The sequence below is a fragment of the Saccostrea cucullata genome, unplaced genomic scaffold, assembly GCF_032062105.1.
Source record: "Saccostrea cucullata isolate Sc308-1 unplaced genomic scaffold, CSIRO_AGI_Scuc_v1 ctg3713, whole genome shotgun sequence".
Lineage (NCBI taxonomy): Eukaryota > Metazoa > Mollusca > Bivalvia > Ostreida > Ostreidae > Saccostrea > Saccostrea cuccullata.
In genome coordinates this window covers 37,069-52,224 of record NW_026932680.1, presented here as the reverse complement: position 1 = coordinate 52,224, position 15,156 = coordinate 37,069, and the positions used below count along the sequence as shown (strand labels likewise).

The window sequence follows — 15,156 nt, the reverse complement described above, 5'->3', positions numbered from 1 at the left end:
AAAGATTCCTTTTTCAAAACTTTAAAGTAAATCATCGATAAGTGATTGCCAGATTAAAATACTATATAAACATTAAACTGTATTAGACAAACGTATACACAGTTATGTTGAGCTGCCACTGGAACAGTCCCTAGAAATCTCAACCACTTGACTTCCTCTTCATGATCAATTATGAAATTTTAAACATGTAAATCTATTAACTCTATTTTGAAATGTGCTGGTAGCTGTGTGTGCTCTGTTGCTTTATTCTGTTAATTTGAACATTGCATCAGTTTTCATTGTGTCAAAACAAATTACCGGTACATTTTTTGAAAAAAAAATCTGTAAAGATTTTTAAAATGTGTAAAATATTTTATATTTCAAAATTTCTCTGTAAGCAAAATGACTCATATAAATTGAATTATAATAAGCACAAATTTTTCATTGAAATTTTCTATTTTACCCCTATGATACGCAAGAAAAACATAGGTAATCAGAGATTACAGAGCTCACCTCAACGAATGGTGGCTTTAAGTAAGGCAAAGTCACACAATTAACCAACAAAAAGTGTACATTCCAAAAATGAAAATATTTAAGCAATTTTGATTTGATACTTTGAAATAGACCTACATAAAAAATTTAAACTAGTTCTTCTTCATGAAAATGTAATCAAAATCCAGCATCTGAAGCAAATTTGAGAGTTTTTATCTCTTGATGCAACATTTGTGCAATTTTGGTTTAATATACAATGTTATATTAGTCTTATAGTTTTTGGTAATAGACCTGCACCCATTACTTTTACCTGGTCTATTATCTGAAAAATGTATGTCGAATTCAGCATCCGAAGCAAGTCCATTAGTGTGCATCCTAAGATGTATCGTCCATGCAAGTTTGCACATTATAGGGCTCCTAGTTAATTGGAAATAAAAATTGCATCAAAAACTAATATATTCACTCATCCACAAAAAGTAGGTCAGATTCAGCATCCAAAGCAAGCCTGGTAGTATGCATCCTTATATGTATCATCCATGCAAGTTTGGTCATTAAATAACTCATAGTTCCTTGCAAATGCAACCTGCACCAAAAACTTTAACCTATTCACTCAACCGGAAAATGTAGGTCAGATTCAGCATCCGAAGCAAGTCCATTAGTGTGCATCCTCATATGTATCATCCATGCAAGTTTGGTCAACATAGGGCTTACAGTTACTTGGAAATGAAACCTGCACCAAAAACTTTAACCTATTCACTCAACCGGAAAATGTAGGTCAGATTCAGCATCCGAAGCAAGCCTAGTAGTGTGCATCCTTAGATGTATCATCCATGCAAGTTTGGTCAACATAGGGCTCATAGTTACTTGGAAATGAAACTTGCACCAAAAAATTGAACCTGTTCACTCAACCGGAAATGTAGGTCAGATTCAGCATCCGAAGCAAGCCCAGTAGTGTGCATCCATAGATGTATCATCAATGCAAGTTTGGTCAACATAGGGCTTATAGTTACTCGGAAATAAGACCTACACCAAAAACTGCCTCAAAAACTTTAACCTGTTCACTCAGTCGGAAAATGTAGGTCAGATTCAGCATCTGAAGCAAGCCTGGTAGTATGCATCCTAAGAAGTATCATCCATACAAGTTTGGTGAATATAGAGCTTATAGTTACTTGGAAATGAAACCTACACCAAAAACTTTAACCTGTTCGCTCAACCGAAAAATGTAGGTCAGATTCAGCATCCGAAGCAAGTCTGGTAGTATGCATCCTTAGATGTTTCATCCATGCAAGTTTGGTCACTATAAGGCTTATAGTTACTCGAAAATGAGACCTACACCAAAAACTTTAACCTGTTCACTCAACCGAAAAATGTAGGTCAGATTCAGCATCCGAAGCAAGTCTGGTAGTATGCATCCTTAGATGTATCATCCATGCAAGTTTGGTCAACATAGGGCTTATAGTTACTTGGAAATGAAACCTACACCAAAAACTTTAACCTGTTCGCTCAACCGGAAATGTAGGTCAGATTCAGCATCCGAAGCAAGCCTGGTAGTATGCATCCTTAGATGTATCATCCATGCAAGTTTGGTCAATATAGAGCTTATAGTTACTTGGAAATGAAACCTACATCAAAAACTGCACCAAAAATGTTAACCTACTCCAAAAACATTAACCTGGTCATTCCTTTGCTAAAATTGCAGCATCTAAAACTTTGACTGGTACAATGAAACACACTAGAACCATCTTTCATGCATGTCTAATTAATATATAGGACATAGATGTACTTAAAAAGAAAACTGCTCCAAAAAACTTAACCTTAACCTGGGACGCCGACGCCGACACCGACGCCGACGCCAAGGGTATTACATAAGCTCCCCCAACTTCGTTGAGGTGAGTTAAAAATAAGAAGTACTTTTTAAAAGCAGTGATACATTGTATAGATCAATTCTATATTGCTTTTTTTTAAATATATTTTTAGAATATCATGTTGGAGCACTGAAGAATATAAGTAAAGAGACATTTTTCTTTTCTCTGTTGGTGTCTATCCTAGGATAGGATTGACTGTATTTTTAGACTTCAAAAGTACCAATTAAATTCTTTTCAAAATATACAGTGAATAGAATTTTTAAAGAATTTCTTCATTACACAATTTGGTAACATGTATCAAAAGCAGATCCTTATTTCAGAAACGGTGCTTCTGGGAATAGAAATTGTTAAAAAAAAAATGGAAGATAACTCAGTGCTAATTATGATTGATTGATTGTATTGTATATTGTTTAACGTCCCTCTTGAGAATTTTTCACTCATATGGAGACGTCACCGTATGCCGGTGAAGGGCTTCAAACTTAGACCTATACTCGGCACTCAGGGCCATTGAGCAGTGAGGATTCTTTATCGTGCCAGCGCCTACCATGACATGGGACCTACGTTTTTAAGGTCATATCCGAAAGACCCGTGACTTTCACTTCTAGTGTCGAGCGCTTGGCAAAGGAACAGTCACTACCTTTGTTTACATCTTAGGTATGACGCGGCGTCGCGAAGGAGAATCGAACCCGGGTCTTTCGATCACGCAGTGCTAATTATGATGTCTATAACTGTGACAACAGTTCAACTGCCTGATGTCTAGGACAAAAGAAGATTTTGAAAGATTGTTATTATTTTGATGGGTTTCGCCCCATAACAATAAAGTTCTCGGTTTTTGTTCACCTTCACTAAGAGATTTAAAATCAATAAAATAGGTTCTGTGCTTCCAGAGAAGATGATGGCAATGTTCAGATGTTAACGGATGATGACGGACAAAGATTGGGAGGTCATCTGACAGACTCAGGCGACATAACAAATGGCTGCTGTTTTTATCACCTTCATTTACAGACATATTATTTCATCATTATTTGCAAAACACAAGTAAATATCTCAAACAAAAATCCTCAAAAATATCGTTTAATATACACTACTAAGTCAGAAACGTACTGACATTCCCATTTTTTACTGATAAACTTAGACATTTACTGACAATGTGCTGTCGTTACTGAAAAACTTTGACAATTACTGACCCTTTTACTGCCGGTGTTGATAAACTTAGAAAAGTGCTGACAATCTTAGTCGGTGCTGAAAAACTTAGACAATTACTGACCCGTTTACTGTCCCTGCTGAAGAACTTAGACAAGTGCTGACATTTACTGATAATTACTGTCCCTGTTGTTCCCGCTCTCGGGGAGGCTGAAAATGACTGTGTGTTATACTTTGTATTTAAAAACAGTCTTATTTTAATTTTTGATGAAAAAAAAATCCCTGGTAGTTACTATTTTTTTAAATCTAAATATTATTGTTATCTGTTCAATAATTCAGAAATATGAATTGAAATTAACTATGTGTAAATCAAGTTTAAATTTATGTGTTGAATATATCTATCCCTGTTCAATTAAAGAATTAAATTAATTAATCATCAAGTTAGTTTTCATCTATTTATTTCTTTGCAGACAGATATCTGACTTTAATGTCAAGTGCAACCCCCCCCCCCCCCCCCCCCGTTTTCACGATCGGAAAGTTGTATCAATTTTCTTTTCACAAATAGGACAGATGTCTCTTGTTAAAAAAGGAAATCTTCTAAATATTGAATAATTACTGAAAGGTAATTCAGTTTCCTAATGTTCTCGGACATATCTGTACAAGTCATATAATTATGTAACGTAAAGCGGTCACCCATCCAAGGGTTACACAGGCTCGCCGTTGCTTAACTTGCCTGAAATAGAGGGAGACTCTACCTCATCACCAGAAAAGCTAGCTCACTAGCGAAGCAGTATGTCTGCTACAATTATATACCCCTGTTTAAGATTTCCGGTTTCATTTGCTCATACGGGAGTTCCCCTATTGAACAGTGAAGTGTTCAATATAATGAATATATAAACTTGTACTATGCCTTGTTAATTTTGTCACTTAAAACATTATATCTAAATGAATGGTTGGTTGATCGATTACGCAGGGTTCATAAGTACTCAATATCTGTAAATCCGAGACTAATAAATAATTAACAGACTAGTAATAAAAATTCATGTACTAGCATTTATAGTAATCTTACGGAAAATATTTACATTTACTAGGTCAGCGGTAAGACTAATATAAGCAGTAGCACCATTTTTCTTCTCTTTCTCCCTCCCTCTCTCTCTCTAAAGATACAAACAGTATTGACACTTTAAGTTACTTAAATACTTGACAAGTGCTTCGTTTATTCACATTGCCGAGGGGGTTAGATCACTATTTAGTTTTTGAACTTAATCTTTAAGTATTTTTTAATCATGATTCAATTTTAACAAAAATATTACATGTTTCATAACTTCCAATTTCCTCCTGTACCTATCGGTGAATCGGAATTAATTTTATGTGCTGAAATTAAATTTCATCTCATTAAAGTAGGTACCGAGAGGCGTAGGGGGTGTTATGATGTTAACGTAACAAAAAGGCAGAGGGCGGATTTGTCTAGTAAAATATTTTACGAAGTAGTGAAATTGGAAGTCATTAGTCCATCGAACCAGTACTCACAAATATTTATTTCGAACCCTCTTGCATACATGTATAACACCCCCCCCCCCCCCCGCTACACACACGTTACATGAAAAAATATCTAGTACAGCGGTACTTGAATAATTAAGAATTTTATAAAAATGTGTAAGTTTTTTGAATGATGTAAACTTCTTTGTCCATTTGATCAATTTATACCCGTAATCATTATTTATTTGATTCATGTTTCATTAACATCTTTCCTTTTCATAAGAGTAAGATTATTCGCTGACTGTTGGTGCCCATTATCTTCCGTGTTGAGTAACCTTTCATCTCTCTTTCTCTCCCTCCTCTCTCTGTCTCTCTCCAAAAAATCAATATCGACCCAGGCAAAGTTTAAAATACAGTCAAGCTCCGGCTGTTTTTTTTTTTACTGTCATAATATTCTGCATATAAATTGTGTTTGATTTTTAATTATTCTTAATTACTGATAAAAAGTTGAGGAAATATACTATGAACTATTTTTTACTTGATTTGATAATCAAACAAGTTCCTCACTCAACTGTACCCCACACACACTAACACGACTTAACAAAAAATATTCGGAACCAGTAATTTTTACAAAAATTCGGATGTAATGTATCCTTGTCATATATTTATTTTTGCTTAAATCTTTAAACAATTTGAGCCTTTCCCCGGTTGGTTTTTACATCAATCTTCTTTTTTCATTAATCGTTAATTTTTTCTTACGTCGGTATATTAAAAAAAATATTTATTTAATCTAAGAAGAGGTTGAAGGTTTGTAGATTGCATAATTATTTATATTACGTATGTGTTGGTGTTGAATTTCTCAAATTCAGACTGTCTTGAAGAAGAGTCTATACCTGTCGCCGTAATGTTGCGTAACTAACTTCCAGTGAAATCCGGCGAGTGATCTTCTGTATAATGCTGCAGTGACACCTATTGTCTTCTTTACCCGCTATCGTACACACTCGGATCGCCTCAGGCGATTTCTTTTACACACAGGTGCTTCACCAAGTTTCCGATTGTATGTTGAATGATTATGAAATTCAGCTGGATACCAGCTAAAGGACTTAAATAATTTTTGACGAATAAAAAGCACAGTGTAACTGTAAAATCATGATACTGGTTTCGATACCGAACAAAGCTATATATGAAACGTCGATTTATTAAGTTAATTTATTATACATGTATTTAATTAAATGTATTAATTACCTAAACAGATAAAAATAAGTACAAACTTAAACACAACAGTATTAATTGTGTGTTCTACTTTCTACTTTAGTAAAATAAATAAGTACATGTTCATCGTTCTACATTTAGTTCGCACGCCCCCCCCCCCCCCGCCCCCCCCCCCCAATTTAAATTTGAAAAGAAACTAGATCCATGTGAACGTCTACCGACACTTTGAAAAGAACATTGATGTAAATTTCTATCAAAGTTTTGTTTCAGGAGTATGCATAGACAAATGATGATAATATAAAATGTCATAGTTTTACATGTAATTGAATTAAAATAACACTTTCAGGTGGGGTTCCTGAAAATTCAGATTCGTCAGAATCAGCTAAAAGATGTACATTATTTCAAAAGAATGATGCGGACAGTAACTAAATCAATGAATGTCAAAGGATCAATGATCAATCCAGGCCCCCCACCCCCAGCCCAATAAATAAAAATAAAAAAAAAAAATTTAAATACCCCGTCTGTCTTTTAATTGTCCAGTGGTTTCTTCTTGCAAATGCTTTGATTCGGGTATGAACAAATGTGGGCGGCCTCCACATAATTAAAAATTTTACATAATATGAAAACTTGAACAAACGCCTTTCCTCAAAAGAGGGCACCCACGGCCTCACCGCCCGCTATGAGTTTATTAAAATTATTCAAACTAATTCAAATCAAATTAAAATTGAATAAAACACATCTAGCCTAACAGTTTAATTCTTTAAATTAATATTGAAGAAAGTCAGGGAGTTAATGTTAATTATTATAAAATGCATGTCATGTAATAACATTGTTTTATTATAAAAAGGAAAAGACCTCTGTAAAATTTCGTATCTCACTACTAAACGAAGATTTTTTTTTAATTACTTATCTTTTTGAAGGTTTTGAAATTTTATCCCTTCTCTTGAAAATATTTTTTTTACAAATCAATTTTCTATAAATCGATCAAATAAGTTTTTTTTTCAAAGACATCATCTGGACATAGTTAAAAATTATATTAAAATAAAAATAAATAAAATAATAATATATTTTAAAATAAAAAAAAAAAATCAATTCAATCGAATTCCACACTACTACAGCTACTCCGAAAGCGAGAACAATAGGGACAGTAATTATCAGTAAATGTCAGCACTTGTCTAAGTTTTTCAGCAGGGACAGTAAACGGGTCAGTAATTGTCTAAGTTTTTCAGCACCCACTAAGATTGTCAGCACTTTTCTAAGTTTATCAGTACCGACAGTAAAAAGGTCAGTAATTGTCTAAGTTTTACAGTAACGACAGCATATTGTCAGTAATTTTCTAAGTTTGTCAGTAAAAAATGGGAATGTCAGTACGTTTTTGACTTAGTAGTGATACTGATCATTTATCGATAATGATAAATGATAATTTGTGACCGAGCAAAAGCACAATTTATTACAATATATAGATATATAGATAATAAAATCCAGGGATGAGTAAAATGTAAAATATCATTTTATAGTTATAAAGGGTATACACATTATGTTGTTATTGTAAAATCAATATCTTGTTTGTCCACCAAAATCACCTCTATAAAATATTGCACATTTTGCTTACAATAAATGTAAATGAATATCAGCATGAAGACAATCTTTTTTTCTCATAGAAATGTTTGTTGTTGTCACGTTCATATTGTGAATTTTTATTATCCACTCAGTTATATTTCACTAATCCTTCTCTTCAAAACATCACCACTAAGTCTTAGAATGGCCTGAAAATAAATGAAACAAATCCTATGAAAAAGTATAACATTGTTTTGCTGTCATAGATTATAACAAACTATTTATGTTCATGAAGGGGAGACAGGTCACATGCCACATGACTCAAAAGACAGATTACGTCATAGTCGTTACTGACGTACATGTTAAGCATTGTTAAAATCGCTAATTTTTGTGTAATGTTATCATAGAGTTGTTTTGTTTCAACATTTATTATAAAAGGAAATATTTAAGGTAGGATTCTTCTAGCATTTCTTGTATTTAAAAATTAAGGAAATTTGTCACAGAATCAAGAGGACAATATCACTAAGTGATGGTATCGGTGAGATAAGATTTGACTGTTTAATACTAGAGGCAAGGTCAGGTCAGGGTCATTACCTTTTTCCTGGACATTAAGAATAAAAAATTACTGTTTCCATTCATGCGATCCCTTTTTGTAATTCAAAAGATTGAATGCTTTTCTTTTTGCATAAAAAGATACTATTATATAGGGCATATAAGATGATATTACCAAATTGACATGGATAATCGAAATAAAATTGATATATGTTAATCCGAATTTCCTCAACTTTTCTTTTTTTTTTTTAGTATTTATAAGTTATTTTTATGTGCTTCCTATATTTAACTTTTTCCAATTTTCACATATAGTAAAGTTGTCACATAAAGGTACAAAATGATACAAAAACTAAAAGTTTTGATCGTTTACTAAGAGAGAAATAACACTTTTTACGGATTTTTGGCTCAAATCTTTACTTAGATTTGAAGCATTTAAAAGCCAACATAGTTCTAGTATGTGTGAAAAATCTTATTTATTTGATATATTTTGAAACTTTAGTCCCTTATTATTAATTTAACTTACATTTGAAAATTTTAACTAAATTCAGCGTTCTATAATACTTTTAAGAGGCAGAAAAAAAGATATTTTTATACACCATCATTCTGCCAAAAATATAGTCCCTGCTAAATTTCAAACTCAGTTTACCACTTCTATTTAAAGTTGTATAATTGTGATGAAGAAAGAAAAATATGGTCTTTTAAATCTCCTACATCTAGATATATGACATATCAACAAATGTACTTTGAATATTCTATCTAGTCAGAAACCAGAGAAGAATCATACCTTAAGAGTTTTTAAAGGTATTGCCAACATTTAGATATTGTGAGATTACCAAATGCACACGTCCGTTTCTCTTTACCCTACAAGTCTAGTGTCAGTGACGTCAGTGACGTAGTGTTTGAATTCTCAGTGCAGCGAGATCAAGCACCCATTAGTTATGTTCCCCAAACGAAGTTGGGGAACATATTGTTTTTACTCTGTTTCTTATTAAGGTCTTCCGTCTTCAGCGGAAGACCTTCTTGTTATTCTTAGGTTTCTTTTTCACTTTTATTAAGGTCTTCCGTCTTCAGCGGAAGACCTTCTTGTTATTCTTAGGTTTCTTTTTCACTTTTATTAAGGTCTTCCGTCTTCAGCGGAAGACCTTCTTGTTATTCTTAGGTTTCTTTTTCACTTTTATTAAGGTCTTACGTCTTCAGCGGAAGACCTTCTTGTTATTCTTAGGTTTCTTTTTCACTTTTATTATTATTATTATTATTCTTTTTTTTCTTACCGATTTTGTGCACGCGATTTCTCGAAAACGGCTCGATGGATTTCAACGAAACTTTCAGGACTTATGTAACATTACTTGAACCTTATGCATTTTTTTCCGTTTTGATGACGTCACTTCCGGTTTGGAAATATTGCCGATTTTATGAATTTTAAAGGGTCAGGTTGTCTCCAGACTTTCTCAATAATGGTTCTAGATAGAAACATGAAACTTTCAGGTATGATAGAACAAAGTCTATAGATATGCGTAACGTCTTTCGTTTTTACCGGAAGTACAGTACGTCGGCGCTGGCTATGGCTCGAAAAATGAAAAGTCGCAAATTTCAAAATTCAATACACCTTTTCTACGATATCTTTTTACCTGTAAACATTTTGTTAAAACATATAGAACAAAAGAAATGTAAAATTTCACGATCTTTCAAATGATAGGTTAGAAAAAGGGCTGGTCCCTTAATTTAAGGGCCTAGAGGGGCCGAAAGTTTTTCTTTCATAAGTCAAAAAGTATTAAGAATTTGTAAGAGGTCAAAGAAGCAAAGTTGTTCAAAATGTCAAGCTTAATCTACTGGCGTCGTCATAATACGTCCGGCGTCGTCACTTCCGGCCAAACCGGATGTAGCCGGAAAACGCGTTTTTTTGCCGTTCTTGACAAGTTTTGAGGTTACATATGTCTCTGGAAGCATAAAAAGTAATTTTTCCGTCCGTCGTCGTCACTTCCGGTCAAACCGGAAGTAGCAAAAAATGGCTTATTTTGAAGGTTTTGATGCAAAATTGAAATTATAAAGTCACTGGAGACTTTTAAGCTCCTTGCTTTCTTTTGTTGTGTCACTTCCGGCACTTCTGGTCAAAACAGGACGGAAGACCTACTTGTTGCTTTGCAACGAGCTTTGCTCTAGTTATTATTATTGTTTTTTTTTCTTACCGATTTTGTGCACGCGATTTCTCGAAAACGGCTCGATGGATTTCCATGAAACTTTCAGGACTTATGTAACATCACTTGAACCTTATGCGTTTTTTTCTGTTTTGATGACGTCACTTCCGGTCCGGAGTTATCAGCACAAAATTGATTTTTTAAGGGTCAGTTTGTCCGCACGATTTCTCCTAAACGACTTTAGATAGACACGTGATACTTTCAGGTCTAGTAGACCCATGTCTGTAGATTTGTGGAATGTATTTTATTTTTACCGGAAGCGCTGCACATCGGCGCTCGGTATGGCCCGAAAATAGGCCTATCGCGAATTTCAAAATTTTTAGCACTTTTTTTACGATATCTTTTTACCTGGAAATATTTTGTTAAAACATATAGAACAAAAGAAAAGTAGAATTTTAAGTTCTTCCAAATGATATCTCGGAAAAAGGGCTGGCCCCTAAAATTAGGGGTCTACAGGGGCCGAAAGTTTTTCCTTTATATCTCAAAAAGTATTGAGAATTTGTAATACGTCCATGAAGCAAAGTTGTTCAAAATGTCAAGCTTAATCTAATGGAGTCGTCAAAATACGTCCGTCGACGTCATTTCCGGCCAAACCGGAAGTAGTCGAAAAAGCGTATTTTTACCGTTCTTGAAAAGTTTTTGGGTAACATCTGTCACTGGGAGCATGAAAATTAATTTTAAGTCCGTCGTCAACACTTCCGGTCACACGGGAAGTAGCATAAACTTCCGGTCAAACAGGACGGAAGACCTACTCGTTGCTTTGCAACGAGCTTTGCTCTAGTTATTATTGTTTTTTTTCTTACCGATTTTGTGCACGCGATTTCTCGAAAACGGCTAAATGGATTTCCATGAAACTTTCAGGACTTATGTTACATCTCTTGAACCTTATGCGTTTTTTTCCGTTTTGATGACGTCACTTCCGGTCCGGAGTTATCAGCACTTTAATGGTTTTTTGAGGGTCGGTTTGTCCGCACGATTTCTCCTAAACGGCTTTTGATAGACACGTGATACTTTCAGGTTTAGTAGACCTATGTCTGTAGATTTGCGGAATGTATTTCATTTTTACCGGAAATGCCGCACCTCGGCGCTCGCTATGGCCCGAAAAAAGTCCTATCGCGAATTTCAAAATTTTTGACACTTTTTCTATGATATCTATTTACCTGGAAATATTTTGTTAAAACATATAGAACAAAAGAAGTGTAGAATCTAAAGATCTTTCAAATGATATCTTGAAAAAAGGGCTGGCCCCTAAAATTAAGGACCTAAAGGGGCCGAAAGATTTTCCTTTATATCTAAAAAAGTATTGAGAATTCCTAATACACCAAAGAAGCAAAGTTGTTCAAAATGTCAAGCTCAATCTATTGGCGTTGTCAAAATACGTCCGGCGACGTCACTTCCGGTCAAACCGGAAGTAGTCCAAAAATGCATATTTTTGCCGTTCTTGACAAGTTTTAGGGTAACATATGTCACTTGAAGCATAAAAATTAATTTCCCGTCCATTGTCGTCACTTCCGGTCACACCGGAAGTAGCTAAAAATAGCTAAATTTTGCAATAATTAACATAGATTTGGAGGGTGAAACAATTTTTGGACTTCATTACTCATTTTTTTCAAAATTAAAGTTACTTCCGGTCAAACAGGACGGAAGACCTACTCGTTGCTTTGCAACGAGCTCGGCTCTAGTTATTAAGGTCTTCCGTCTTCAGCGGAAGACCTTACTGTTATTCTTAGGTTTCTTTTTCACTTTTATTATTCTTTTTTTTCTTACCGATTTTGTGCACGCGATTTCTCGAAAACGGCTCGATGGATTTCCATGAAACTTTCAGGACTTATGTAACATCACTTGAACCTTATGCGTTTTTTTCTGATTTGATGACGTCACTTCCGGTTTGGAGATATTGTCGATTTTATGATTTTTGAAGGGTCTGGTTGTCCGCAGACTTTCTCAATAATGGCTCAAGATAGAAACATGAAACTTTCAGATATAATAGACCAAAGTCTGTAGATATGTATAACGTATTTCATTTTTATCGGAAGTGCCGCACGTCGGCGCTCGCTATGGCCCGAAAATAGACGTATCACGAATTACAAAGTTTTAAACACTTTTTCCAAGATATCTTTTTACCTAGAAATATTTTGTTAAGACATATAAAACAAAAGAAGTGTAGAATTGCATGATCTTTTAAATGATATCCAAGAAAAAGGGCTGGCCCCTAAAATAAAGGATCCAGAGGGGCCAAAACGTTTTCTCTGATATCTCAAAAAGTGTTGACAATTTGTTATGCATCATAGAAGGAAAGTTGTTCAAAATAATAAATAGCAGAGGCAGAGATCATTTAAAGTCGTTAAAATACCGTCACATCCGGTCAGGCCGGAAGTATTTGTAAATGGCTTGCTTTCTGCACACATAACCGTAAATGTCTATCTCGATATCATCGTCTTCAGAATTAGACGGAAGACTTATTTGTTGCTTTGCAACAAGCTCGTCTAGTTATTATTATTTTTCTTCTTCTTCTTCCTGGGTACTTTTTTGTCCGGGAGTGATCTTGTAAACTGTTCGTCCGATGTAGGTAAAACCTTTTTAGGGTCAGTAGACATGTTATGTAGATTTGCGGAATCAAGGTCATTTTGCGCGCACGTGCTTGCAAGAGCGTGCACGTGCAACACGTGAAATGACTAATATAATGGATATTGCCGTAACTTTTCTATTTTTTTATGAATTTGTTTGAAACTCATAATGTAAGGATACATTAGAGGTATAGACAAGATAGCATGGTCAAAATAGCAAGATCTCACGCGCATGCAAATGCGCTTTGCTCTGATTGGCTGAGACTAAAGTCTCAATATCTTTCTTGTTTCTCGTCATAATCCTTTGAAATTTTGAACATAGTCCTACATTATGAAGGTCTACAGCATGATATAAAAGAATTTTCATGAAAGCATGCGCATGTGCGCGTGCTGCAATATGATTGGCTTAAACTTTAAATGGCTATATCTCCTTTGTTTTTTGACGAAATTCTTTGAAATTTAAGATATTGCCATGCATTAGGGTATCCTACAATATGGTGTAGAAAAAAAGAATGAAATCACGCGCATGCACGTGTGCTGCAATCTGATTGGCTGAAACTTGAAATGGCCATAACTCCCTTGTTTTTCAACCAAACCGGATGGGATTTAGAACATAGATAGATGTAAGGGACCCCTATAAGAAGGTATGGTCATCATGCACGTGCACGCACGTGCGTGCATTTGGAACGAGTATAATTAAAATACACTTGAATGAGTGATTTTTTTATTACTTTTGGACTGAATGCTTTAATATATAGTTATTAAAATATATAGATAGTGTAGACATGATGATATGGTCATAACCCACATGCATTCATATGCGCTTGGGTGCAATGCTAAAATTAGAATATAATTGGTATCCTTTTGGGAAAACATAATGCACAGAGTTTGTTTTATTTAAACAGCTTACAGGGAATATGGCACCAAAAGGGAGTTGGGGAGCGTTTGGGGAACATCTGTAACGGTTCCCGTTACAATTAGTACTTGTTATACACATCATGATCAGTTTTATTTGATAACTAGAGGTACTGTGAGCAATGAGCTCACTACATGATACCCCCGCCTCCCATATGAATAAAATGGCAGTGTCCATGCATTGATCTTGAAAAACAAAAATATATGTCGGATCAAAAAGTATAATACAGTCCCTGAAACATTCTACTTTCCCATTTTTCCGTTCGCTCACCGTTCGTTCACCGTTCGTTTAGCGTGCGTTAACCGTTCGCTCTTCGTTCACAGTATTGCGTTCATGCACCGTGCGCTCGCGTTCACCGTTCACAAAACGTTCACCGTTTGCTCTCCGTTCCGTTTACTTTGCGTTCACCTTGCGTTTACCGTTCACTTATCGTTCAGTCTTCATTGTCATTCGGAACTCCGAAGTGAAAGGACTTATCTTTTTGATGGTAAGGATTTACATGTTTTTTAATTAAATAACTTAGATATCGTGTTTGAAGAATAATTATTTCATTGCAAAAATTATCTATGATATTTATATTTCTATTATTATAACTAAGCTGTTACTTATTTCATGAATTTTCCCTGGAAAATAATTAATACATTAAGTACCTACATGTATGTAGAACGATACTAAAATATTAACTTCAAAAAAGAGCAATGTACAAATGTTTCACGCACGGCATAATTTGATTTAATTTTAAAGAGGACAAATGATTAATGGATGTATAATAATTAATCCAAGTCTTTCACAGAACAAGAATACATAAAAAATTATTTCTACAGTAACACGTATTTAAACTACATGTAGGTTTGAGAATTATGAACAGTACTGCAAATATTCAGTTAATTAAATATCTTTAGAGATAATTAAATTGATGGTGTGGTTTTAAATTTTAGAAAAGACCAACTTTTTAAAATAGTCTACTATTAGAGAAGGAAAATTCCTTCCTTCACCGCACCTAAACATATGTTTAAAAATATGTTTTTTGCCATTCAGTATAATTAAGACCCCCCCCCCCCCCTCCGTGCCTTTTCTCCCGAAATAAAATTCTTATTAAGTTTTACAGTATATTTTAATTTATATTTAATTTTTATTGTAGCACAAGAAAATCAGTCTTAAAACCAACATCAAACAGTGATTAAACAAAAGTATTTTAG

At 34.4% G+C, this 15,156-nt stretch overlaps 1 protein-coding gene across 1 annotated transcript in view; it reads right to left on the bottom strand.

Moving 5' to 3' along the window:
• Positions 1 to 7,565: 7,565 nt before the first annotated feature.
• LOC134235771 (uncharacterized) overlaps positions 7,566 to 15,156 on the bottom strand; it is a 34,630-nt gene continuing 27,039 nt past the window's right edge. Inside the window, exon 11 of the mRNA XM_062717917.1 lies at positions 7,566 to 7,936. Coding sequence (XP_062573901.1) covers positions 7,883 to 7,936 — 54 coding nt within the window. The 3' untranslated portion in view covers positions 7,566 to 7,882. The remainder of the gene's footprint in view (positions 7,937 to 15,156) is intronic.